Consider the following 27455-nt stretch of genomic DNA (forward strand, 5'->3'; position numbering starts at 1 on the left):
TCCTCACAGCTGCCCTGAGATGAAACTCATCTCATTTTTATAAGGAGTAAGCTGAGATGCAAAGAGCTGAAGCAGTCTACCCAAAGGCACTGAGCTAGTGAGTGGAAAAAGTTGCAAGGTAGAACCCAGGTTTCTGTTTACAAAGCCCACTCTCTCTCCACTCCACCACTGCACCTTCCTCACTATGCCCTGAGTCCTTGCAGCTCAAAATGTGTTCCACAGGCCAGCAGAATTGGCCTCCCTTGGGAACTCGTTAGAAATTCATAGCCTTGGGCCTTATCCCAGACTTACCAAATGAAACTCTGCATTCTAACAAGATCTCTTTGGATTGCTGTGTGCATGACAGTTGGAAAGGCCTGGGAAGCAAGGCTGAGAGAAAGCAAAACAACCAGTATCTAGTGTAGAAAGGGGAAAAGGCAGCTCAGTACTGCTAAATTCTTGTTCTGCTTCTGTTCTTTCCTTTAAGGACACCTGTCTGTGAACAGGTATGGTTGGAACAGTACCTGATAAAGACGGAAGTCTTCCTAGTCAGTCATTCAACTAATATAAATGAGGCCTACACTGTAGGGCTTGACGAAAGTTACGATATTTTGCACTTTATGTAAGTTGAAAGTGAAAGTGTTAGTTGCTCAGTCCTGTCCAATTCTTTGTGACCCCATGGAGTATAACCCTCCAGGCTCCTCTGTCCATGGGATTTCCCATGCAAGAATACTGCAGTGGGTTGTCTTGCCCTCCTCCAGGGTATCTTCCCAACCCAGGGATGAAACCCAGGTCTCCTGCATTGGCAAGTAGATTCTTTACTATCTTAGCCACCAGGGAAGTCCCCATATGTAAGTTAGACTTCAATAAAAAAAAAAAGTTAATATTAGAACCTGAAATCCACTGCAGGTGAATTTGAAATTCTTTACCACTAGCATAAAGTGGTGCTAGTAGTAAAGAATCCATCTGCTAATGCAGGAGACACAAGAGACCTGGGTTCAATCTGGAGTAGGTAATGCCACCTGGCTCCAGTATTTCTGCCTCGGAAATCCCCTGGACAGAGAAGCCTGGTGAACTACAGTCCATGGGCTCACAAAGAAATGGACACGACTGAGCACAGGGCATAAACAGGTGAGGTATGCCAAATCAGGTTGAAGAGCTATTTTGATTTTGATTTTTGAATCATTACCTATGGTAATGGGTAATGCAGTTAGCTGGCTAGTGGTTTGTTGAACTAATTTACATTAAGGCACAGATGACTGACTGAAGTGTCAGATTTGCTTGTGTCCCAAAGCTCAGAAGGAAAGCTATATTATATTGGGTACCAGTTTCAATATTCGAAAAAGTCCTGAAAGATAACATTAGTGGAACCGAGAGGAGTAAAGGTCAAGTTCAAAAACTTGAATTAAAAAAGTAACCAGATCCTAGGTTTGGTGGACCTTAGAATTTCATGTCATCCACCTATGTCATTTTACCAATAATAAAGACCAGAAAGGGTGAATGACCTGCCTAAGGCCACACAGCCAGTGAGTAGCAGCTCTAGGATCACCACTCAGGTCTGCGGCTCCCAGACTAGTGCCCTTTCCACCTCTCCTGTTGCATAAATGCTGAATGGGATGTTCTGTGTGTGGTGGGGGGCTCCCCACACCAAACAGTTTTGTAGCATCAGCTGGATGACCTACAGTTTAATTCCATGTGACACTCTAGGCAGATAGCATCAGATCCCAATGGTTAAGGACTGAGTCATATAAGACTGCCCCCACTTCAGGTACCTGTTACAAGTACAGGTTGTTACCTATGCTTCTGAGTGATATGCCAAAAATTAGAGGTTCCATGAACTCCCTCCTCAGGTTCCATTAACTTGCAGGTGCTGCTCACTGAACTCAGAGAATCATTGCTTTTGTTTACCAGTTATTTTGGGCTTCCTGGTAGCTAAGTGGTAAAGAATCTGCCTGCATTGCAAGAGACATGGGTTCAGTCCCTGAGTCGGGAAGATCCCTGCAGGAGGGCATAGCAACCCACTCCAGTATTGTTGCCTGGAGAATCCCATGGACAGAGAAGCTTGCTGGGCTACAGTCCATGGGGTTGCAAATAGTTGGACACAACTTAGCAATGAAACACTACCAATCTGTTTTTTTAGGAAGTATATTTTAAAGAAAGCAGATGAACAGCCAGATGAAGAGGTATAGAGGATGGAGTCCAGAAGGGTCCCAAGCACAGACACTTCTTCCATGAAACTAGGGTGTACCACCCCCCCTGGCCTACAGATGTGTTCACCCACTGGGAAGCTTATCAACTCTTCCTATTCAAGAGTTTTTATAGAGCTTAATCCTTAGTCCCCCTTTCCCAGAGAGCAGTGGGTGCAGCTACAAATTTCCACCCTCCTTATCACTTCCTGGGGACCAGCCCCATCCTGTGGTTATCTAGGGGGCCCTCCCCTAAGTTCTCTCAGCATAAACTTGGGTGTGCTCGAAAGGAGCTCCTCATGAATGACAAAAGACACTCCTATCACTTCAATTCAGTCACTCAGTCGTGTCTGACTCCTTGCGACCCCATGAACCGCAGCACGCCAGGCCTCCCTGTCCATCACCAACTCCCGGAGTCCACCCAAACCCATGTCCATTGAGTCGGTGATGCCATTCAACCATCTCTTCCTTTGTTGTCCCCTTCTCCTCCTGCCCTCAATCTTTCCCAGTATCAGGGTCTTTTCCAATGAATCAACTCTTCGCATGATATGGCCAAAGTATTGGAGTTTCAGCTTCAACATCAGTCCTTCCAGTGAACACCTAGGACTTATCTCCTTTAGGATGGACTGGTTGGATCTCCTTGCAGTCCAAGGGACTCTCAACAGTCTTCTCCAACACCACAGTTCAAAAGCATCAATTCTTCGGTGCTCAGCTTTCTTTATAGTCCAACTCTCACATCCACACATGACCACTGGAAAAACCATAGCCTTGACTAGGAAATGCCTAAAAGAGTTTTAGGAGTTTTGTGCCTGGAATGGGGACAAATACCAAATCTATTTCTTACTATACCACGGATGCCCTTGGGCAGCGCCTGTTCTTAGGAAGGACTTCAGGGTTTACTTGAGCTACTTCATCCAGTTTCCTCATCTGTAAAACAGGAATAATAATGTTACCTACCACATAGTTATTTAAGACTTCAATCAAATACTCCTTTGTCAGGTGGTCACTGAAAAAACGGAGAGGGAAATGGCAACCCACTCCAGTACTCTTGCCTGGAGTATCCCGTGGACAGAGGAACCTGGTGGGCTGCTGTCCGTGGGGTCGCACAGAGTTGGACATGATGGAAGTGACTTAGCACACATGTATGCATTGGAGAGGGAAATGGCAACCCACTCCAGTATTCTTGCCTGGAGAATCCCAGGGACAGAGGGGCCTAGGGGGCTGCCATCTATGGGATCGCACAGAATCGGACACAACTGAAGCGACTTAGCAGCAGCAGTAGTGAAAAGATGAATTTAGTTTTTTGTTGCATAAAAAGAATGGAGAAATAGAGTCCTTATGATGCCCTCCTCTTACCTCAGCATCTGGCCCTCCTAGCCTCCCCTTATGTCCCACACACCGAGGACCTTGAGTAAAATGACTGGAAACTTGAAGACAAACAGGGTTTAGTAACTCCAAGGGGAGGGTGGTTACTGCATGGGTAGCAAATGAAGAAAGTTTGATGGTAGGAGCTGAGAAGTTAGGGATAGGGACGATCTTGCTCAAGTCAGGAGGTTCTAGAATATAGTGTACACTCATTATTAGAGAAATGCAAATCAAGACCACAATGAGGTACCATTTCACACCAGTCAGAATGGCTGCGATCCAAAAGTCTACAAGCAATAAATGCTGGAGAGCGTGTGGAGAAAAGGGAACCCTCTTCCACTGCTGGTGGGAATGCAAACTAGTACAGCCACTATGGAGAACAGTGTGGAGATTCCTTAAAAAACTGGAAATAGAACTGCCTTATGACCCAGCAATCCCACTGCTGGGCATACACACCGAGGAAACCAGAATTGAAAGAGACACATGTACCCCAATGTTCATCGCAACACTGTTTATAATAGCCAGGACATGGAAACAACCTAGATGTCCATCAGCAGATGAATGGATAAGAAAGCTCTGGTACATATACACAATGGAGTATTACTCAGCCATTCAAAAGAATACATTTGAATCAGTTCTAATGAGGTGGATGAAACTGGAGCCGATTATACAGAGTGAAGTAAGCCAGAAAGCAAAACACCAATACAGTATACTAACACATATATATGGAATTTAGAAAGACGGTAACGATAACCCTGTATGCGAGACAGCAAAAGAGACACAGATGTATAGAACAGACTTTCGGACTCTGTGGGTGAGGGTGGGATGATTTGGGAGAATGGCATTGAAACATGTATAATATCATATAAGAAATGAATTGCCAGTCTAGGTTCAATGCAGCTTACAGGATGCTTGGGGCTGGTGCACTGGGATGACCCAGAGAGATGGTATGGTGGAGAGGTGGGGGGTGGGGTGTTCAGGATTGGGAACTCGTGTACACCCGTAGCAGATTCATGTTGATGTATGGCAAAACCAATACAGTATTGTAAAGTAAAATGAAGTAAAAAAAATAAAATATAGTGTACAGTATGTGTATAATTTTATATTAAAGAAAATGGAAATATATATAAAAGTAAAAAAAAATCCATTACCCACCCAGTTTCAACAAGGATCAACTCATGGCTAGTGTTTTTTTCATCAGTATACCTTACTCTATCTCAAACTGCTTCCCCACCTTCCAGAAACACACACACACTGTCTCTCTCTCTCTTACTCATTTCTCTTACCTGGATGATTTTAAAGGAAATTTCATGGAAATTTAACTGTAGATATTTCATTATACCTCTTTTAATATATAAGGACTCATATATATAATCATAATGCCATTATCGTATCTGTTATCATTATCACTAATTCCTTAATATCATCAAATACCCAATCAGCAAAGCACAGACTTCTTATCCACCTAAATCACAGTTCCAGTCTTGCTTCCACAACATCAGTAGGCCTTCTCTGAGCCTGTTGCATACTGTAAATGAGGGCGGTCCTAATCATTTCTAAATCTTCAATAAGGTAATGCATGTAAAGTGCTTACCCCAATGCCTGATGCACAGTAGTAAGTGCTCAATAAAGATTAGCTGTGATTATTATTTGTTAATAATGTAAAATATCTGAGTTGCTATAAAGGTACCTTTAAGAATGGTTTTGACTTAGAATCAAAAAGCAGTTATGGGGCCCAGCCAACAGATTTTTTTGGGGGGTGGGAAGGAAACGGCAGAACCAAAAGGTGACTGAAAAAGCTTCAAAAGAACACTGGTACAAATTGAAGTTATAAATGATGGGGTCCTCATAATTTCCACCGCCGTATATAGTTTATTACCCTTGAGATTCCAGCTCATGGCGGTAGAAGCATGTGTGCATTGAATAGCCACTCTCCTCCCCTGGAAGAGAGAGCGAAGCGACATGACATGTAGGGTCCCACCTCTGGAACAGATTCAGGGTAGGGCAGGCACTGCCAGCAAGAGGGGGCAAGATCCTCAGAGTCCTCACTCAAGAAATGAAGCTCCATGTAACTTGGGTGGTCATGGACTTCAGGCTCCACCTGGTGGGGACTGGTGCCCAAGCAATCCCTTGTCTGTCCCTAAGGTCTGGGGCCAGGAGGCGGCCTTAGCCTGCCAAGTTGCCATTAGAATCATTGCCCTTCGTCAGGGGCCACCTGGCTCTCTGTTGCCAGCTCCAGGCATCAGCTGACAGCTTTTTAATAAAAATGGAGCCCAGAGGAGGGATGGTAAGGTAGCTGATTTTAACCCAAAGTGAGAGAACACCAGATGTTTCATTTTGTCTGAAGGTTAGAGGGAGGAAAAGCAATTAGCAGCTGCTACTGATTTAGCAACAGACACCTGCTAAATGAAGATCTGTAAAACTGGTCAGGCTTGGCACCAGAAGCGCATATGCTGCTTCTCAGGCATTTCTGGGAGTTGTAAATTATGTAGGCCCAAAATAGGTGGGGGTGAGGGGATGTAGACAGGGGCGCTAAAGAAGCAGAACATGTCCATATAGACCAGGAAGTATGTTTTTCTAAGATGACAGCCACTTAGAAATGACTATTTGGGGGGTGAATGGAGAGGAAGAGAAGACCACGAATCTTCTAGAAGTTGCCTGGTTCCCCCCTGCTTCTGATCTGACTCACAGGTGCCCTCTGGGGGCTGACCCATGGGGGCAGAGGTCAGGCTGACAAGAAGGTGAGAATGCTGCGTCTTTCCCCCTGCTGACCCCAGGCATGCTTCCCCCCCTCCTCCAAGGGCAGCGAGTATCAAAGCAGAAGGAACCCTCCACTCTTGTATTTGCATCAGCCGCTGACCTGCGACAGGTGCACCCTGTTGGCTCCAGATGCTACCAAGACGTCTTTAGCCAGGAAAGAGGTTTACCTGTGGCTTTCGGATTTCCAGAATTTGTTTCCAAGTAGACATTAACTGCTGCTCTCCACTTACATTTTATGGAGGCACACTGAAACACAGGGCTTCCCAGGTGGTGGTAATGGTAAAGAACCCGCCTGCCAATGCAGGAGACGTAAGAGTCGCAAGTTCAACCCCTGGGTCAGGAAGATCCCCTGGAGAAGGGACTGGCAACCCACTTCAGTATTCTTGCTTGGAGAATCCCATGGACCGAGAAGCCTGGCAGGCTGCAGTCCATAGGGTCACAAAGAGTCAGACACGACTGAAGCCACTTAGCACACACTGAACACAACCAATGGAAACAAGAATTGATGAACAGGGCTTTAGGGATGTGTGTGTGTGTGCGTGCATGCGTGCACATGCACATGTGTGCTGGAGGAGTGTGAGGACACACGACATGGTTCTATATGGAGTGGGTGTTCCAGATAATGACTGATGAGAAAGAAGTCCAATTTGTAGGTGATCTAGACAGTGTCAAAAGAATTAGACCACTCACACTTGGGCCTTATACCACATTCACTGTACATAACTGCTATTTCCTACTCTTCAAACTAGTCCAGAGGTCAGCTTCCATATGGGGAAAAGGGATGCCCCCTGTTCTGTTTTCCAGTGTTGAGCAAAGTGATGGCGACTTGCCCTGTGGAGTAGGGGCCAGGGGTTTGCTGTTGGCACATGCAGGGCTAGAGCTGTCCATGAGAAAATATCATCTGGAACTTTCTTCTGGCAGGGTATTATTATGTGGCTAAAGACTAAACTGTTAGTTCCAAAGGTGGGACCAGAAAAAAATCTTTTTCTTTAACTGAGTAAGCTCTGAGGCAAGAAGAGTCATTCCAGATGTATTTCAGTTTTACTTTCCCTCCCCTGCTGTGCCAGCGCAGCAGCCAGAATTGGGGGAGCACCCCCCTCCCAACACACCTCCTCTGGTCAGGGACTGGACAGCATTCCCATCAATCAGCTCCAATACATGGGATAACCACAGCACAAATACGTATCCTGTGACACCAGGCTGCCCTAGAGAGAGATGTAGGAGCCCTGTCTATGACAGCAAATGCAAAGTGCACTCATGATTTTGTTGAAGCAGCCAGGCATTCTTACACTGAGCCCTATGTATACAAGTTATCCACCCATTGCACTGTTGATAATTCAGACTAGCTTGTGTGTCAAAACTCAGATGACCTCTCAGCACAGAATTACTTATTTTCCTTTAAAACCCAGGACCTCTAGGCCTTAACTAATTGGAGGAATACCTTTGATCCCTGCAGACCAAAAGGAGATGTCTTATCCCAAGGTGGTATTTATTTGGCGGGTCCAAGTCTTCAGTAAGGAGTGTGTTTCTCCAGAGAACCTCTTCATGAAGCGGGTTGGGTAGAATGTGAGCTCACTTACCCAAACTCCAGCGCCTACTGCTGGATGTCACTTGGTCTGCCACCATTTGATACAGCTTATAAATCCAGGTTGGAGCATTTTGTCTTTTTTTCCCCCCTTTCGTCTAGGCTTTTGAGGGCATTTATTGGATATTTTCTTATTCTTTTTTTCCTTTTACTGATTTAGAAGTTGTATACACTATTTCAGTTATTGGGTTTTTCTTTTTAATGTTTATCCTACCAATGTTAACAAAGATATCCAGAGCTAGAATTAGTCAGACCTTTTCTCTCAAATAATACAAGGATCTTATAACATTTTGTTGGTCCTTGTTTTGTTGAGTTTATTCATTCATTTGAAGTGTGGAATTTAAAGTTTTTTAAGTATATTCACAGAATTGTGCAGCCATCACACTTAACTTTTAGTACATTTTTATACACCCCTAAAGGAAACTGTACTATTTAGCTATCATCTTTCTGTCTGCTTACATCCACCGCCCCTTCAACCCCCAATCCTAAGTAACAGCTGATCCAATATCTATCTCTATAGATTGGTCTGTTCTGGACATTTCATATTAATGGAATCAGAAAATATTTCTTTGTCCTTCGGTTTTTGGCTTCTTTCACTTAGCATAACGTTTTGAGATTCATCCATGTTGTAACATCTATTAATATGCCATTTCTTTATATTGGCTACTAAAATTCAATTGTATGGATATACAGTACTTTTTTAATCCATTTACCTGTTGATAGACATTTGGATTGTTTCCACTTTATAGCTGTTTTGAATAATGCTGCTATGAAAAGTCATATATAACTATGTAGACATTTTTTTGATAGGTTTTTTTTTTGTTTTTTTTACTCTTGAGTATATTCTTTGGAGTATGTATGCTGTGAAATAGAGTTACTACTTTATTCTTTGCCTGTGGACCTTTTAATATTTAAACTCTATTCATTACCCTCAACTTATGTGCTTATATTGTCATGTATTTTAATTCTGTATTATTTTAGCTTTTCTTTAAAATAAGACATTTATGTTAGGTAAAAAAGTTCATTCAGATTTACCTACATAATTACCACTTTGCTCGCTATTTTTTATTGCATCTCACACCTTCCATTTGACACAACTTTGCCTTTGCTGCAATTTTATCTTTTAGAAATATCTTTAGAGATGACCTATCGAAGACAAAATCTTTTTTTTTTTTTTTTTGCCTAAAAATGTTTGTTTTCCTTATTCATTCTTGAAAGAGATTTTCACGGGCTATAAAAGTCTTGGTTCATAATTATTTTTCTCCCAGCACAATGAAGATATAATTTTACTATATTCTGTCTTCCAGCATTGCCTTGAAAAGTAATTGGTCAGTCCTAACTTTGACTCCTTGGAAAGTAAATCTCTTCTTTCTGGTTGGTTTTAAGATTTTCTGTCTTTGGTGTTCTGCAGTTTTAGTAGGATTTGTTTCAATGTTGATTTGTTTTGGCTTATTCTGTTTGAGGGTCTTTGAACTTTTTGGATCTGTGAATACATGTTCATCAGGTTTCTGAACATCGTTAGTAATTTTGCCTTCAACTATTGCATCTATCTCCTCTTTTCTTCTTCTAGGACTGCATATAGAACTATGTTAGCTCCTCTTACTCTGTCTTCCACATCTCTTAATCTTTTTTGTTCCTGCTTTTTACTGCTTTGTCTTAGTTGCATTTTGGACAATTTCTTCAGCTCTGTATTTCCCTTATCTCTTTACCTGTCTAATTAGTAACTAAACATATAAATTAAAGCTATCAAGAATTTTAAATCTCAATTATTTTTCCTTTTTCCAAATATACTAAACATAGTCTGTAACTATTCTGAGGTCTTTAAAGCTCTGTTTTTACTGGTTCTTAGCTTCTTTAGGTTTTGTTTTAAATATTACTGTTGTTTATTATTGTTCTTTATTGTACATTACTTATTTTTTTTAAAAAATTCTGTGGGGATTTTTTTTTTTTTTGAGTCCTGGATTTCTCTAGAGAAGATATGTCTTTGTTCTTATCAGGTGCTTGAGGGCTACCAGTCTGGAATCATGCTAAATAAAACTCTCAACCTAGCATTTTTGGATTACCCAGGTTATATAAATTTAGGTTGTAAACCCATGTGAGGGCTGGCTGGCGGTTACAAGATTTTAGTGGAACTAACTAGTTTCTTCCCTTATTACTCCAGCTCATCATTAAGATTTGAAACTGAATTTTCCTTACCATTAGGGGTAGAGTAATTTCTATTTCCAGTATACTTCTACAATGAAGTGTGGCTTTGGGGGATCATGGATCCTTTTAAGTACTAACTAGCATTTGTTATTACCAGAAGTGAAAGTTTGGGTCCTGTTTTCCAACTCTCTTATGTCTATGTCCTTCCTGTTGGGGCAGTCAGGAGGATGTTCATCAGGATGATGATTCATTGGTTTGGCCATCTTTCTGTTTTCAGTGTTCCCCTGAAATATCTCTATATAAGCTGATAGTTCAGTTCAGTTCAATCACTCAGTCGTGTCTGACTCTTTGCAACCCCATGAATCGCAGCACGCCAGGCCTCCCTGTCCATCACCATCTCCTGGAGTTCACTCAGATTCACGTCCATCGAGTCCGTGATGCCATCCAGCCATCTCATCCTCTGTCGTCCCCTTCTCCTCATGCCCCCAATCCCACCCAGCATCAGAGTCTTTTCTAATGAGTCAACTCTTCACATGAGGTGGCCAAAGTACTGGAGCTTCAGCTTTAGCATCATTCCTTCCAAAGAAATCCCAGGGCTGATCTCCTTCAGCATGGACTGGTTGGATCTCCTTGTAGTCCAAGGGACTCTCAAGAGTCTTCTCCAACACCACAGTTCAAAAGCATCCATTCTTCGGCACTCAGCCTTCTTCACAGTCCAACTCTCACATCCATACATGACCACAGGAAAAACCGTAGCCTTGACTAGACGGACCTTTGTTGGCAAAGTAATGTCTCTGCTTTTGAATATGCTGTCTAGGTTGGTCATAACTTTTCTTCCAAGGAGTAAGTGTCTTTTAATTTCATGGCTGCCATAACCATCTGCAGTGATTCTGGAGCCCAAAAAAATAAAGTCTGACACTGTTGCCACTGTTTCCCCATCTATTTCCCATGAAGTGATGGGACCAGATGCCATGATCTTAGTTTTCTGAATGTTGAGCTTTAAGCCAACTTTTTCACTCTCCTCTTTCACTTTCATCAAGAGGCTTTTTAGTTCCTCTTGACTTTCTGCCATCAGGGTGGTGTCATCTGCATATCTGAGGTTATTGATATTTCTCCCGGCAATCTTGATTCCAGCTTGTGCTTCTTCCAGCCTAGCATTTCTCATGATGTACTCTGCGTACAAATTAAATAAGCAGGGTGACAAGATACAGCCTTGATGTACTCCTTTTCCTATTGGGAACCAGTCTGTTGTTCCATGTCCAGTTCTCACTGTTGCTTCCTGACCTGCATATAGGTTTCTCAAGAGGCAGGTCAGGTGATCTGGTATTCCCATCTCTTTCAGAATTTTCCACAATTTAATGTGATCCACACAGTCAAAGGCTTTGGCATAGTCAATAAAGCAGAAATAGATGTTTTTCTGGAACTCTCTTGCTTTTTCCATGATCCAGCGGATGTTGGCAGTTTGATTTCTGGTTCCTCTGCCTTTTCTAAAACCAGCTTGAACATCTGGAAGTTCACGGTTCACGTATTGCTAAAGCCTGGCTAGTAGAATTTTGAGCATTACTTTACTAGCGTGTACGATGAGTGCAATTTTCTGGTAGTTTGAGCATTCTTTGGCATTGCCTTTCTTTGGGATTGGAATGAAAACTGACCTTTTCCAGTCCTGTGGCCACTGCTGAGTTTTCCAAATTTCCTGGCATATTGAGTGCAGCACTTTCACAGCATCATCTTTCAGGATTTGAAGTAGCTCAACTGGAATTCCATCACCTCCACTAGCTTTGTTCTTAGTGATGCTTTCTTTCTTTTTTTTTTTCATTTTATTTGTTTTTATTTATTTATTTATTTTACTTTACAATACTGTATTGGTTTTGCCATACATCAACATGAATCTGCCATGGGTGTGTAGTGATGCTTTCTAAGGCCCACTTGACTTCACATTCAAGGATGTCTGGCTCTAAGTGAGTGATCACACCATCGTGATTATCTTGGTTGTGAAGATCTTTTTTGTAGAGTACTTCTGTGTATTCCTGCCACCTCTTCTTAATATCTTCTGCTTCTGTTAGGTCCGTACCATTTCTGTCCTTTATCGAGCCCATCTTTCCATGAAATATTCCCTTGGTATCTCTAATTTTCTTGAAGAGATCTCTAGTCTTTCCCATTCTGTTGTTTTTCTCTATTTCTTTGCATTGATCTCTGAGGAAGGCTTTCTTATCTCTTCTTGCTATTCTTTGGAACTCTGCATTCAGATGCTTATATCTTTCCTTTTCTCCTTTGCTTTTCCTTCTCTTCTTTTCATAGCTGTTTGTAAGGCCTCCCCAGACAGCCATTTTGCTTTTTTGCATTTCTTTTCCATGGGGATGGTCTTGATCCCAGTCTCCTGTACAATGTCACGAACCTCATTCCATAGTTCATCAGGCAGTCTATCTATCAGATCTAGGCCCTTAAATCTATTTCTCACTTCCACTGTATAATCATAAGGGATTTGACTTAGGTCATACCTGAATGGTCTAGTGGTTTTCCCTACTTTCTTCAATTTGAGTCTGAATTTGGCAATAAGGAGTTCATGATCTGAGCCACAGTCAGCTCCTGGTCTTGTTTTTGTTGACTGTATAGAGCTTCTCCATCTTTGGCTGCAAAGAATATAATCAATCTGATTTCGGTGTTGACCATCTGATGATGTCCATGTGTAGCATCTTCTGTTGTGTTGTTGGAAGAGGGTGTTTGCTCTGACCAGTGCATTTTCTTGGCAAAACTCTATTAGTCTTTGCCCTGCTTCATTCTGTATTCCAAGGCCAAATTTGCCTGTTTCTCTAGGTGTTTCTTGACTTCTTACTTTTGCATTCCAGTCCCCTATAATGAAAAGGACATCTTTTTTGAGTGTTAATTCTAAAAGGTCTTGTAGGTCTTCATAAAACCGTTCAACTTTAGCTTCTTCAGCGTTACAGGTTGGGGCATAGACTTGGATAACTGTGATATTGAATGGTTTGCCTTGGAAACGAACAGAGATCATTCTGTTGTTTTTGCATCCAAGTACTGCATTTCAGACTCTCTTGTTGACCATGATGGCTACTCCATTTCTTCTGAGGGATTCCTGCCTGCAGTAGTAGATATAATGGTCATCTGAGTTAAATTCACCCATTCCAGTCCATTTTAGTTTGCTGATTCCTAGAATGTCGACGTTCACCCTTGCCATCTCTTGTTTGACCACTTCCAATTTGCCTTGATTCATGGACCTGACATTCCAGGTTCCTATGCAATATTGCTCTTTACAGCATCAGACCTTGCTTCTATCACCAGTCACATCCACAGCTGGGTATTGTTTTTGCTTTGGCTCCATCCCTTCATTCTTTCTGGAGTTATTTCTCCACTGATCTCCAGTAGCATATTGGGCACTTACTGACCTATGAAGTTCCTCTTCCAGTATCCTATTATTTTGCCTTTTCATACTGTTCATGGGGTTCTCAAGGCAAGAATACTGAAGTGGTTTGCCATTCCCTTCTGCAGTGGACCACATTCTGTCAGACCTCTCCACCATGACCTGCCCATCTTGGGTGGCCCCACGGGCATGGCTTAGTTTCATTAAGTTAGACAAGGCTGTGGTCCTAGTGTGATTAGATTGACTGGTTTTCTGTGAGTATGGTTTCAGTGTGTCTGCCCTCTGATGCCCTCTTGCAACACCTACCATCTTACTTGGGTTTCTCTTACCTTGGACATGGTGTATCTCTTCACGGCTGTCCAGCAAAGCTCAGCCGCTGCTCCTTACCTTGGACAAGGGGTATCTTCTCACTGCCGCCCCTCCTGACCTTGAACATGGAATAGCTCCTAGTTCAAGTTTGAACACTAGTTACATCATTATCCTTATCAGTACATTTTCCTGGGAACTGCCTGTCATGTCTGGAAGAAAATATTGTAAATTCACACCTGTCATTTGGAGGATAACCTACTGTAGTATTTCTCTAATTACCTTTGAGATCCTCACTGAAATATGAAATGTTGGGCCCCATCCCAGTGGGTCAAAAAGATTCTTTGTCTAAAAATGTGTGATGAAAATAAAGATTCTGCGCATCCTCTGTGTGTCAGATTAGCCAGGAGCTACTAGTTTATTACTCTCCAGTGCTCGTAGAAATCCTGGAAGCAGTCTCGGAGCCTGGGAAGAGATTGAGAACGGGAGAATGAAACAGGAGAGAAGTAGAAAGAGAAGTGAACAGAGTCTACTCATGTCAGGAGGTGGTCTAGCACCATCTCCTGGCCTCTTCTCAAGGCACGTGCCTCAGGGGGACATGTGACATTTGCCTTCCCTTGCTTAAAAAGATTCCTGAACCTGACTCCAGCTGGTAGCAGAGGTGATGGGCCTCGTTAGGGGAACATGTTGGAAGCAACAGTGTCTGGAAGCCTGCCTTACAAATGGCTGCCTGGCCCACTGGTTGCCTTCAAGCAAGGGCCCCCAAGGAGTAGAAGGTTAACCAGACACTGTGGTTGTTTGGTTGAGGGCAGTGAGTACTGGGTACTGAGTGTCCAGCTGTTTTACTGGGCTAAGAGCCAAATCTCAGATGTGTTTATCCTTTCCTTTGCTCTAGTGCTAGTCTGGGGTTGGCCTTATTTCAAGCCATCTGATGCTCGAGTCCTTTGAAGGTGCTAAATTGACCCAGATGGCATCACAGAGTGCTGGGGCAGATGAGGGCCTGGAAGTTTAGTACCCTTACTCTCGTCCCTCCCAATCTACATGGCTTACATTTTCTGTGTGGAATCTGTAACCCAGGGCGGAGGAGAATGAGGCCTTGCTCCTGTCAGTGGTGCTAAAGGCCCTCTTGGGGCCCCTTGTCACATACTCCGAGCAGGAAGGCCAGCCCTGGCACCGTCATTCTGCAGTTGTGCCTTGGCCTCTGTATACAAGCCGACTGTCTTTTGACTTCCAGCTGCCCTGGTTCCTTTGTAGACTTTTTGAACAATCTCTGTCATTAGCCTTTCTGCAGAGTTCTGTGGAGAGAGCCGTGCAAATATTTACTTTCCATCCTTGAGTAGAAAGTCAAATGACATGTTCAGGGCTGGACTTCTAAGTCCTGAAGTACCTTCTTGTGTACTTAATGCTAAACTCCTTCTTCCACATGAAATTCGAGCTCTGGCTCAGTCTAAAGAAGTAGTAAATCTGGATTCGGGGACTTCGGAGCCCCCTGGGGTCTTGGATGGCTAGTGCCTGTATCGTGGTAGCTAGGTGTTGGGTCAGGTCTTCAGGCTTCATAGTAGACCCTATTTTTTTTCTATCAGGGGAACAGCCTGGTATAGACAACAGACAACAGTGGTTCAGGTCATGCATTCTGGAGCCAAGTTGCCTGGGTTCACATTCTGGTTCAGCCTTGAGACCTTGGACAAGTCATTTAATGAAACCCCTATCCTTTTTCTTTTAGACAGAGCTTTGTAAAGAAATCATATTTATAATTCTCGATTCGTAGCAAATTTCAACATTGGTCCATACATGGCATGCTTTAATTTTATTCATAAGTACGTTTATTTATTCATGGAGAATATTATAAACAACTGTGAAACCAACCCAGGAACTTTGTTGTTGTTCAGTCGCTCAGTCGGGTCCGGCTCTTTGCAACCCCCTGGACTGCAGCACACCACGCTTCCCTGTCCTTCACCAACTCCCAGAGCATTCCCAAACTCATGTCCATTGAGTTGGTGATGCCATCCAACCATCTCATCCTCTGTCTTCCCCTTCTCCTCCTGCCTTCGATCTTTCCCAGCATCAGGGTCTTTTCTAATGAGTTGGCTCTTCGCATCGGGTGACTAGGAACTTCAGCTTCAGCATCAGTCCTTCCAATGAATATTCAGGGTTAATTTTCTTTAGGATTGATTGGTTTGATCTCCTTGCAGTCCAAGGGACTCTCAAGAGTCTTTTCCAGCACTACAGTTCAAAAGCGTCAGTTCTTCAATGCTCAGCCTTCTTTATGGTCCACATCAGACCTTGAGTGTAAGATGGAATTCCACGTGCCTGGTAGGGCCATGGGTAGCTTGTCTGTACTGGGAGTGGGAGTTGGGTCACAAGGGAAGATAAATTGAGAACAAGGAACTTGTGAGGGGGTCTAGAACATATTCAGATACTCTAAGAGAGGGGGTTCCTAAACACTGATCATCCGTAATAGCTTAATGCAACCTCTTGGTTAAGGATTCCTGCAATAGAGAGATAAGACTATAACATGAAAGTTCTCCCTGCCTACTCCCCAGAGGTAATTGCTGCTAAGAGGTACATTACTCTTTTGACCTTTTCTTTTTTTGACTTAAACTTTTAGCTACATGATTAATAAATGAATACATAAAAATCCAACTATACAAATATCTAGAAACCAAGTCTAAGTCTCCCCTTCCCTGCGCCAGCCTGTCCTCCCCAGTCCTGTTCCCCTGCTGAGTTTGGTAAATATCATCCCAGTCCTTTTTGTATTCATTGACAGACATCTGAAAGTACGAAGACTGGAATTTCCCTGGCAGTCAGTGCAGGGATTAAGACTTTGCCAATCCAATGCACAGGGTGCAGGTTTGATTCCTACTCAGGGAGCCAAGATCCCACTTGCCTCACAGCCAAAAAAACCAAAATATAAAAAACAGGAACAGTATTGTAACAGATTTAATAAAGAGTTTTAAAATGGTCCACATCAAAAAAAAAATCATAGAAGTACAAAAACTAATCAGCCCCTTTTCTTCTACAAAAAGGATCATGCTTTGTTCAATAGATTGGCTCAGTTTTGCCTATAAATGGTTATACCTCCTTTTTTGTAAGTGGTTGCAGAGTTAGTCTTCCAGAGTACTTTTTTTTTTTTGATGATTTTTCTACCAGTGGACATTCAGTTAGCTTTTCTGTTATTAGATACTTCTTGTTATTACAAATAACGTTGCAGTGAACATCTTTATGTATATAGCTTTGTTCATATATGCAAGTATTTGTTACTTTGCCATATGAGTTCATATAGATTTACCTTCTTTAAATTTACTTACTTTAAAAAAATTTCCCAACTTTTTATTATAAAAATTTTCAAACATCCTGAAGAGTTGAAACAGAAAAGTATAATGAACAACGACTATATACCCTCAAGCTAGATTCGACAGTTGCCGGTTTTCCTTATTCACTGTCTCTGTTTTTCTGTTTATGTTTGCTGAATCATTTCCCCCCAGATTGTGGACATTTTGACACTTCAGTTCTAAATTCTTCAGCCTGCAGCACTCAAGGAAAAAGACATTCTCTTGTATATCCACAATACCATAATCACACTCAACAAAATTACTAGCATTCTGTAATACTGCTTTATCTAATAATCTGTGTATATTCAAATTTTCCCAACTCATTCCAAGGATGTCTTTTTTTACTTTTCTTTTTAAAATCAGGATCAAGTTGACTTTCATGTTTGGTTTTGATTGTATGTCTCGTCAGGTTTTGTTAATTTTACTTTCTGAAAGTCTAGGGACAGTTCCCCCCACACACACACCCTCTCCTTCATAACACTGACATTTTGATGAGTCTGGGCCAGTCATTTTGCCAGAATGTTCCAGATTTGGATTTGTCTGAGTGTTTGTCAGGGCACCTTGTTGTTTTTCATAGCACATGGTATTCTGTTTTGTGAATGCATTGTGGTTGATTTTAGGTTGTGGGCATTCCTTTTGGGCTCTTCTAACGAGTGGTATTTAGTCCCAAGGAATTTGCAGCACCAGTAGCCACAGTCAAAGTCTGTGGTCAGTTAATGAAGAGTGTTTCAAAGCCCAGCTTGGTTGGCCAGAACATTACCAAAGGCTTCAGCCTTTTCCCTTGAAGGCAGACTATTGTTTTAGTCTGTTCAGGCTCCTAAAAGAAAATGCCATGAACTGTGTGGTTTCTAAACCTCAGAAATTTCTCACAGTTCTGGAGGCTGGAAATCTGAGATCCAGGTACCAGCAGAGTCAAGTGGGGACCCTCTTCTGGGTCACAGGGTGGGAGGGGTAAGGGAGCTCTTGGCCTCTGATTTCATCATGACCTAATCTCCTAAAGGCTCCACCTTCTAATACCATCCCATCAGACATGAATTTGAGGGAGACACAGGCGTTCAGACCATACAGTGATCCAGTTTGATCCCCTGATTTCTTTGGCGAGGCTGCAATCTGGGGCTGAGTTGAGAGCAGGGTCCTCGCTTTGTAATCACCCACACTCACTCTGCACTTCATCAGCAGCCATGGATCCTTTGGTAACACAAGTTCCCAGCCAGGTTAGTGGGACCCCCTGGGTCATGAGCCGCCTCCACTCCCAGCATGTCTTTCCCTCTTACAGCTGTTCTCACTTCAACTTGTCCTTCCCTCCTCATCTCCATGTGCTCTGGGTCCCACTTCCAGTACCTGTCACCATCCAGTGCCTCCTGTCCTTCTTGCTTCGTCATCTTGCATCTCCCCACTGGCTCCTTCCTTTCACCTGTAACTATGTTCAGGTCTCTCCCAATTCTATTGATATTCCCCTGGAGTTACGACTTCCATTTCTTGCCACCCATTCACCCTTGAAAGAATACCATGGACCAGGGGTCTGTAGAGTGGGCTGTATAAGGTGTTGTACTGGGGTGTGTAAAGAGAATCTCAGCATTTCTATTGCCTTTTAGGATTTCATCCGTTTTTGTATTTGCGTTTTACATACGTGTATATCATTTGCCCTTCAATTCTTCTCATCCTCTCCAGCCTCCTTGAAATCCAGACCCACATTCCCACTGATTGATGAGCATTTCCACCAGGTTTTCCTACTGGGTTCACAAATTCAGCAAAGAACAAAGGTCTTACTTTGTTTTCTTATGCCTCTCCTCCTCCAACCTGCTTCCTTGTTGTAGTCCCCAGCTTAGAGAGAAGCCCCAACATCGCACCAGCCACCTAGGCCATCAGCCTGGGAGTTCTCCTTCACTTCTCCTCTTACTCCTGTGTACCCTCATCCATATCAGTTACTTAGTTCTGGTGATTCAACTTCCTTACCTTCTCTCAAACCTTCCCATCCTATGTTCTCTTGCTGTCTCTGCCTCCAAGTTCGATTTTTTAAAAAATATTCATTTATTTGTCTGCATTGGGTCCTGTTTACGCCATGTGGGATCTTCGTTGCAGCACATGAACTCTCTAGTTGTGGGATGTGGGCTTCAGCAGTTGTGGCGCGTGGGCTTAGTCGCTCCGAGGTAGGTGGGATCTTAGTTCCCCCATCAGGGATAGAACCCATGTCCCGTGCATTGCACAGCAGATTCTTAACCACTGGACCACCAGGCAAGTCCCTCAAGCTTCATTTCGACATTGCTATTGCTAGCTGCTAACTGGTCTCCCTGCCTCTACCAGTATCCCTTGCACATCATACAGGACCATCCCTTAACTTTTAAAGAAAAAAATCAGACCAAATCCAATGCTTGATCTACAGTTCCCTCCATGCTATTCTGCTGTGCTGACCTTATCCCTTTGTCTGTGAGCTTTCTCAACTAGACTGTGAGCTCCTGTAGGACAGGGACTATGTCTTCATTGTGGCTGCATACCCAGAACTGGGCACATTACCTGCCACCTGGGAGTGTCTCAGTAAATGGTTGGCTTTTTTTTCCAATTGGTTGGCTGAGTGTAAGAATGGGACTGTCAGGGGTGAGAAGAAGAGAGCAGTGTTGAAATTTCTTTGAGAAATAAAGAAGTCTCCGGGAGAAAGTCACTTAACGGTGGGCCAAAAAATGGGTTGAGCTGGCAAGCTAAAGTTATCCTAGCAGTCATCTGATGAAATAGTGATTTGTGGCTTAGGGCTGTGGGCTGGCCCAGGTTGGTCACCATCTCTTGCTGGAGGCTCTTGCCAGGGTGGAATAATGGGATGAAATGAGCTCCAACTTTTGACCCAGAGAGACCTGGCATTAGTCTTGTGAGCCGGAGTTGAGATCCTGGCTTCACCACTCACTGGCTGCATTGATGTTGAAGAGGAGGATGATAACAACAGCTAGCATTTATTGAGTATATATATATATATATATATATATATATATATATATATATATATATATATATATATCATATTCTAGCACTGGACCAGGAGCTCTCCATGCGTTATTTCACCAAACTTTATCACAACTTGATGAGGTAGGTACTGTTGTCATTCCTGTCTTACAAGATTGTGATTGGCCCAAAGGTGCATAGTAACTAAATGATGGAGCTAGAATTTCAGTCTTTTTTAAAAGCATATTTCTATTTTGGCTCTGCCAGGTCTTAGTTATGGCATGTAGGATCTTTAGCTGTGGCATGTGGGATCTAGTTCCCTGAGCAGGGATTGAACCCAGGCCCTCTGCATTGGGAACATGGAGTCTTAGCCTCTGGACCACCAGGGAAGTCCTAGAATTTCAGTCTTAACAGCCTGACTCTAGGCTGGAAACATCAGTATATAGATAAGTGTTTAGAACCAGGAACCTGGATAATGTTATCCAGTGAGTGAGAGTAGGGAGGAAAAAAAGAGCCAAGGACGTAGTTCTGGGCTCCTTCAGTGTGTAGAGGAATTAGGAACATAGAGGTCATTGGTAACCTCAGTCAAAGCAATTTCGGGGAATGGTGGGTGTGAAAATGTGATTGGAGTGGATGGAAGGATAATTCAGAGGAGGGGAAATGATGGCAGTGAGGAGACACAAGTCATTTGAGGAGTTTTGCTATCGAGGGAAGCAGAGATATGGGGTGACAGCTGGAGGAGGCAGTGGGATCAAGGTTTTGTCTTTAGTTGGAAGATTTTGTAGCTTGTTTGTTTTCTGATGGGAATGATCTAGTGAAAATGGGACAATCGCTGGTGTGTCCTTGAGTAGGCGAGAAGGGAAGGGATCTAGTCTGGGAACCCGGGACTAGCCTTAACCAGTAGCATGGCTGGTTCCTGCAGAGCAGTGGCAGAGGAGGCAGTGATGGGATGGTATAGGGAGGAGGGTGATGTGAAGCTGGGAGCTTGTTGATGTTCTCTTCCAGCTGCTTCCTTTTCCCCAGTGAAACAGAGAGCCATGCCACTAGCTGAGAGGGTGGATGGGAAAAGGTTTGAGGAACGCAGAAGTTGTGAAAATAAGGGTAGGAATCATCCAGGAGAGATGAGAGTGCATGGACTTGGGAATATAATTGAATTATAAGGTTGCATTAAGGGTCCACTCAAAATTTGCAGTTATGAATTTTAAGAGTTAACAGCATAGCTTTACATTTTTCTCCAACCATGCTTACTTGCGTAGCAGAGGAACGTGAAGGCAGAGAGTTCAGTTTAACCAGGAATATGGTTTTTCAAGGCAAGTAGGGAAAAGGGTTTAGAACATATGGAAGGGAGTGATGGGCAAGTAAAGAGGTGAGGACATGAGCTTGTGAGGGCCAATAAAACAGTGGTAGGGTCAGTAGATGTAGGTCCCAGTGAAGCTGGCGGATGTGAGGGGGCGTGGAGTGAGCTGGGTAGACTGGTGGTGTTGGTTGCAGGGTGGAGTGCATGACAGAGTTTACGGAAGGGCTGCAGGTGTTGGTAGTGGTGGGTGTGACCATGGGAATAAAGAGCTGAGGTGAGATGGAGGTGAAAACTCGAGGGGAATGGAGGTCAAAGCATTACAGACTGGTGTTTGCTAAATATTGAAAACATAGAAATTTTGACAAAGGCAGATTGGAAAGCAGTAAGAAGAAAGGTCCCTAGGATGAGTACAGCAAGAACAGTAGAGGGTGGGAGAGTCTGATGACATGAGGTTCAGACCCAGGGAGTGGTTAGGAAGAAGGTAGAAAGAATGTTCAGACCCAGGGAGTGGTTAGAAAGAAGGAAGAAAGAATGTTCTGGGAGCAGACCGGAGTCTTCTTGGCCCAGGGTTACAAGGCGACATGGGAGGGAAAGCACCCACCACTTAAGGGGGCTGTAGAGATAGCCATGTCCTTAGAGAAGGGGCCAAGTTTTCACCAAAGAAGGTGAAGGAACTGACTGCTCAGAAAAGAGTTTGAAGATAGAGGGGCTTTGCAAATAATAGTGGGTTCCAGAGGATAGAGGGGAAGGATTTCAAGCACTGGGGAGCAGTGGAAGGTGGTCTTGGATCTGGGAATTTGTGGGAAGCCATGTGGGGATTAGAGTTCATGCATTGGCTGGTGACCTGGGAGTATTGAACTTCTTATGGTGGCAAAAGTAACCAGGGACATAGGGCACACTGGGACGGGCTGTAGGGCACACAGGGGTGTGGGTTGTCTCCACAGCAGAGTGTGGGTGTGTGACTGTCAGGGTGGAAGGTCGGGAGGAAGGAGGCCCCAGATCTCCATGGATGGAGCCCATGCACTTCATGCTTCAGGCAATTTGACTTGAGAAGCCTGGAGAACTTTACCTGTCTGCTCTTTTAATTCTTAAAAAAAGGGAAAAAAAAAAGGTGTTGACTTGGTCATGAGAAGGACGTTACAACCTATGTAGCTGAAAATGTTTTTATTGCCTTTGGCTTTCAACTGCAATGATAGGACATTTGTCTAAAGCTCTGGGAATCCCCCCACTGAAAAGGACATGTAAAGCTGATATGTACATTAGAGTGGAGCTTCAGATGTCCATTCTAGAGGGCAGAGATGAATTAGCCGAATAGAACTTCTGGGGGAAGTATGACATTTCAGAGAAAATGTTTATCAAATGGGGAAAACAGAAAGGGAAGCCTCCATGACAGAGTTCCTGGGCTCAGGTTCAGTGCTCTGTAAAGCAAGCTGCGTTTTTTCTGCTCAATTGCTGTATGTCCTTTATCCCCATCGCTGCCCTGCCTCTTCTTCTTTGGATGTTATTTAACCTTTCTGTGCCTTAGATTCCTTATCTGTGTGATGGGGATGACCACAGTCCCTGCTTCACAGGAACCTTACAATAATCAAGTGAGATAACACATGTTAAGCATTTAACACAGGGCATGGCACACAAGTACTTTCTAAATATTCTTTGTTATTAAAGGACCACTAGTAGCTAGCTTCCTGCTTGCCTTCAGCTCTCTGCTTCCTGCCACTTTATGGTTTTCTTATGTTGCTCTCCTCTTTCATCCCCTTCCGTTCCTCTCCCTGGCCTTGGCTGTCAGTGGTGCCCACACCTAGTTGAACACTCTCTGTGGCCTTCTGAGGTAGAGAACTCTTGGAATAGGAGGAGAAACAGGCAGGAAAGGCACTGTTGATGGGGGCAGTCTCCTGGGCAGCCCAGCTGAGATCTGTGACTGACGTGTCTCCAGAGCTCCAGTGGGAGCTGGGAGGTCTGTTTTGGAGGCCAAGCTTAGCCACTGTGTGATGTGGAGCCTGTTGCCCCATGGGGCAGAGCAGGCCATGAGGGTGGGGATCCTGTGAACAGGGAGGGACTGGGCCTAGTCCCCAGGTGAAGGACAGTTGCTGATCCTGCTGCTCCTAATGCGCTTCTGTTGCCTCCCCGCTTGTTACCAGGGTTTCCTTTCCACTGCGCATCTCCATTGTGCTGTGTATGTCCCAGGTGTTAGCATTTTTTGTGGGAGGGAAGGGGCAGGGTGTGGGGTAGCAGAGTCTATAAGCTAAGACTGGAAACTTAGAGCCAGCCCACCTGGGTTTAAATCTGGGCTGCGTCAGCAAATAGTTGTGTGCCCTTGGGTAAGTTCTCAACTTCTCTGTGCCTCAGTTTCTCGTCTCTAAAATGGAGCTAATGGGAGCAGCGCAGGTGAATTAATAGGTGAACTGATAGTGAACAAATTGCTTAATGGTTCCTGGCACACAATAGGGACTCTACAAATATTTGTTCTAGTAAAATTGTTCAAAAATTTATTTTTACAACACTCTCATTTCAATTTTACCAGTGCCAGAAGTAGGGTAGAGAGGTTAACTGACTTGCCCAAGGCCATGGAGCTATTATTAAGCGGCAGAATCAAATCGAGAACAGGGCTTTGACCGACTCCAGAGTCTGTGCTTGCGGCCGCAGCGCTGACCTGCCTCCCTGGACGTGCAGGTGGGGAGTCTGCTTTCTAGAAGAGGTGTGAGGGAGGGGAAGTCAGGGGGCCCCGCGAGTCCAGGTGGGTAAATAACGCTTGAGTCTGGGAGTTAAGCAGGGGTGCTGCCTGGAGACCTGGGACCAGGAGCTGCTGGCCCTCTGCCCGGTTTTCTGCTCCCTGCAGTGGGCGAGCAGCCTGCAGTCCCAGACCCCATTTTGGGAAGAGCTCTAGTCCTTTAGATACCTGAAGATTCGGCTTAACAGCCAGAGAGTTGAGCCTTCCTGAAACTTTTGCCTGCTCTCTGTGGGACTGCAATCAAGTCAGTTAATTTATTAATAGTAGGGTGATCCCAGACCGCATTGCTCTGAGGGACCCCGTGGACCTCTCAGGCATCCAAATTTAGCTCCTGCTGGTGGTGCTCACTCACTGTGAAACCCCACGACCCTATTCTACAGACCCACTGGGAACCTTGTTTCTTTTTCTGGGATTTTACATTTCCTTGAGTACAAAATAATCATCTGGGTCAGTGGGAAATTTTCCTTCTGCGTGAGTTTTATTTTCAGTAGCCAGAGCAGGGTCCACAGTCCTCCCAGCTCCCAGTCTTGGAGCTCTGCCATCTTTTGGTTTCACTCCTTGGCACAAGGCCTTGGGTTCCTGGGCGTGGGGAGCCCAGAATTGGGCCCTCTCATGAGCTCACAGGCTTGGTTCTGTGCTCGCTCGTAGGGAGGCAGCTGATCGTTGCATTGGGTGTCCTTGTTTCCTTGGGCTTCCCCTTGGTGGGGGGTGTGTGTATCTGTGTGTCTGTGTGTGTAGGGCTGTGTAAGCCCTGGAGGCCAGGCCTTTCGCCAGCGGCTGCAGTTCTTTTCCCGGAATTGAGTTAGACTGCACAGCTGTTTCCACTCTCCACCCGCTGCCAAGCGCTGAAGCACGGTCCCCGTGCCAGGTTGAAAGCGCACTCCACTTTGGTAATTTAGAGCTTCCATTTTGAGCGAAATGGGAAGCAGGAGTGAATGAATGAGCGTGTTGGTTGGAAGGAGGATGGGGATACTCTTTTTTGGCAAGCCATGCGAGAATTGGCCCAGCTGCTTAGTCTTTGCCCAAAATTAGGGCTAACCCTGGACTGACCCCAAGTATCCAGTGGAGAAACTCTTTATTCTTGGATCGCGACTTAACCAGACTTGGCAATCAGTACCTTTAAATCTGGAAACTGGGAATAATAAATCCTACCCTGTATGTTCTTCTTGTCCAATGAGACATAAACTTTTAAGTAGTCCACCAGCTACTCAGTAGGAGCAGGAAGTGATGTAAGGCTGTGTTTCTTCAAGTATATTCTGCAGAACACTAAGTGCTTTTTTTTTAAACAAATGCACTAGCTAACCAAGTTTAGGAAATGCCAAACAAACAATGTTAAGCAGTCTTCTTACTTTCAGGTCCTTAATCTAGCACTGACCTACACGGTGAATTTCCAAGGGAGGAGGAGATAGATTGTGTTTAACCTTTCTTAAATTTTTAACCACACTGTCTGAGTGGAGCATTTTTCAAGTACTATCTCTACAAAATGCACTTTGGAAGACTAGCCTAGGTCATAGGTATAGTCATTTCATTGTTTCTTCTCTAATTGTGAAGGGAGTTGAACTGGTTAAAGTGTGTGGGCTTGCTAAGCTGTGGGTCCTTGAGAGGAGGGCAGGCATTCAACTCGAGAATCTCTTAGAATGAGTGCTTCCTGCTCTGAAACGCCTCTCCCTCCTGTCCTTGCAGCTCCCCTTTGAATTGGAGATTTACTACATTCAGCATGTTATGCTCTACGTGGTGCCCATCTACCTGCTCTGGAAAGGAGGTAAGGCCAGCAAACCCCATCCCTGTGCCAGCTCCACACCTACCTTCTCCTCTTCTGTTGAGGGTGGCAGTCACAACCTCTTGGGTGTCTTATCAGAAACTTGAGGTGCTCCCTGACTGAGTCTCTGCAGTATGTTTCATGCCAGACACCAGGCAGTGGAAAAATGGGCACAGCTGAGGCCTGCACAGAGCCTGGTGGTTTCTCATCCTTTGTGTGCGTGAGCTCAGGGCCACTGACAGCCCGTCCCAGGGCCGAGGCCTCAGGCTGTTTGTCCGTGGTGGCCTTGGGCTTGCATGGACAGAGTGTGCCCACACTCTGTCACTCACTTCTGCTCTTGCCTTCTCCCTGCCTCAGCGTGCAGCAGAGGGTAGAGGGACCTTGTGCTTTTGCTCATTATATGCATCCTGTCTGAACCAGAAAAGATACTGAAAGGGGCAAGATGTCCAGGAATTTGGGATTATGGGATTAAGGGAAAAGGCTAGTGAAGGAGCAGCCATCTTCATGTAAAACAGACCATGGAAACCTTCATTTGATCAAAGGGAGAGACCACCGACCTGGTCAAGAGGCTGATGTGTTTGTGACCTCACAGTTTAGTTCAGTTCAGTCGCTCAGTCGTGTCCGACTCTTTGCGACCCCAGGAATCGCAGCACGCCAGGCCTCCCTGTCCATCACCAACTCCCGGAGTTCACTCAGACTCACGTCCATTGAGTCAGTGATGCCATCCAGCCATCTCATCCTCTGTTGTCCCCTTCTCCTCCTGCCCACAATCCCTCCCAGCATCAAAATCTTTTCCAATGAGTCAACTCTTTGCATGAGGTGGCCAGAGTACTAGAGTTTCAGCTTTAGCATCATTCCTTCCAAAGAAATCCCAGGGTTGATCTCCTTCAGAATGGACTGGTTGGATCTCCTTGCAGTCCAAGGGACTCTCAAGAGTCTTCTCCAACACCACAGTTCAAAAGCATCAATTCTTCAGCGCTCAGCTTTCTTCACAGTCCAACTCTCACATCCATACGTGACTACTGGAAAAACCATAGCCTCACAACGACCCTTAAATGATCCACCTCCTTCTGTTGGGTTAGACTAAAGGAAAGGGGAGTTCACTCATTCTACACTAGTTGTGAGACCCGCCCTCCCCCCGCCCCCCGGCCCTTCTTAATGTTCTGACCTTCCTGAAAGGCCCCATACTTGGAAGTCAACCTCTTCTAGTCTGAGCCACCAGCCTCTCTATCTTGGTTCCTGGGACTTTGCTGGGAGACTAACCTCACCCAGGGCAGCAGGGGTTTCATTTCTATCACATTAAAAATTCCATGAAGCCACATGGACCCTAAAGCCTTCTGGGAGATGGTTTGGAAGTTGTGCTTCCTCTAACTCAGAAATTCTAGCAAATTTTTAAGAACTCCCAGCATGAGGGAGCCTTAAGTACCCATCAACTGGGGGTCATGTAGGAGGATGGAAACTGTTGCTCTCCATGGAGTCAAGACTCCCTGCTTTCTGTCAATTAGGAGTCTTCTAGCTCTGTTCTTTGAGGCTGTTTTTTACCTGTGCTGCCACATGGGGGCTCACATTGTCAAAGAGCACTTCTTTTTAATTTGCTCTAAACACACCCTTTTTCCTGACTGAGCTTTAAGAGAAGTCAGACTTTCCATATCCAGGTGACCTATGCCATTTCTCAGGAAAGAGCTTCCTAATAATATTTAAGTCTC

At 44.4% G+C, this 27455-nt stretch overlaps 1 protein-coding gene across 6 annotated transcripts in view; it reads left to right on the forward strand.

The window, feature by feature from the left end:
- TMEM164 (transmembrane protein 164) overlaps window positions 1–27455 on the forward strand; it is a 193711-nt gene that overhangs the window by 122623 nt on the left and 43633 nt on the right. For 5 of the 6 annotated variants that reach the window (XM_052663128.1, XM_052663126.1, XM_052663124.1 and 2 more), the window contains exon 5: window positions 25674–25752. The exons of the other annotated variant lie outside the window; for it this stretch is intronic. In XM_052663128.1, the coding sequence (XP_052519088.1) occupies window positions 25674–25752 (79 nt within the window). The remainder of the gene's footprint in view (window positions 1–25673; window positions 25753–27455) is intronic. 6 annotated transcript variants of the gene reach the window in all.

Source organism: Budorcas taxicolor, chromosome X (genome assembly GCF_023091745.1).
Source record: "Budorcas taxicolor isolate Tak-1 chromosome X, Takin1.1, whole genome shotgun sequence".
Classification (NCBI taxonomy): domain Eukaryota; kingdom Metazoa; phylum Chordata; class Mammalia; order Artiodactyla; family Bovidae; genus Budorcas; species Budorcas taxicolor.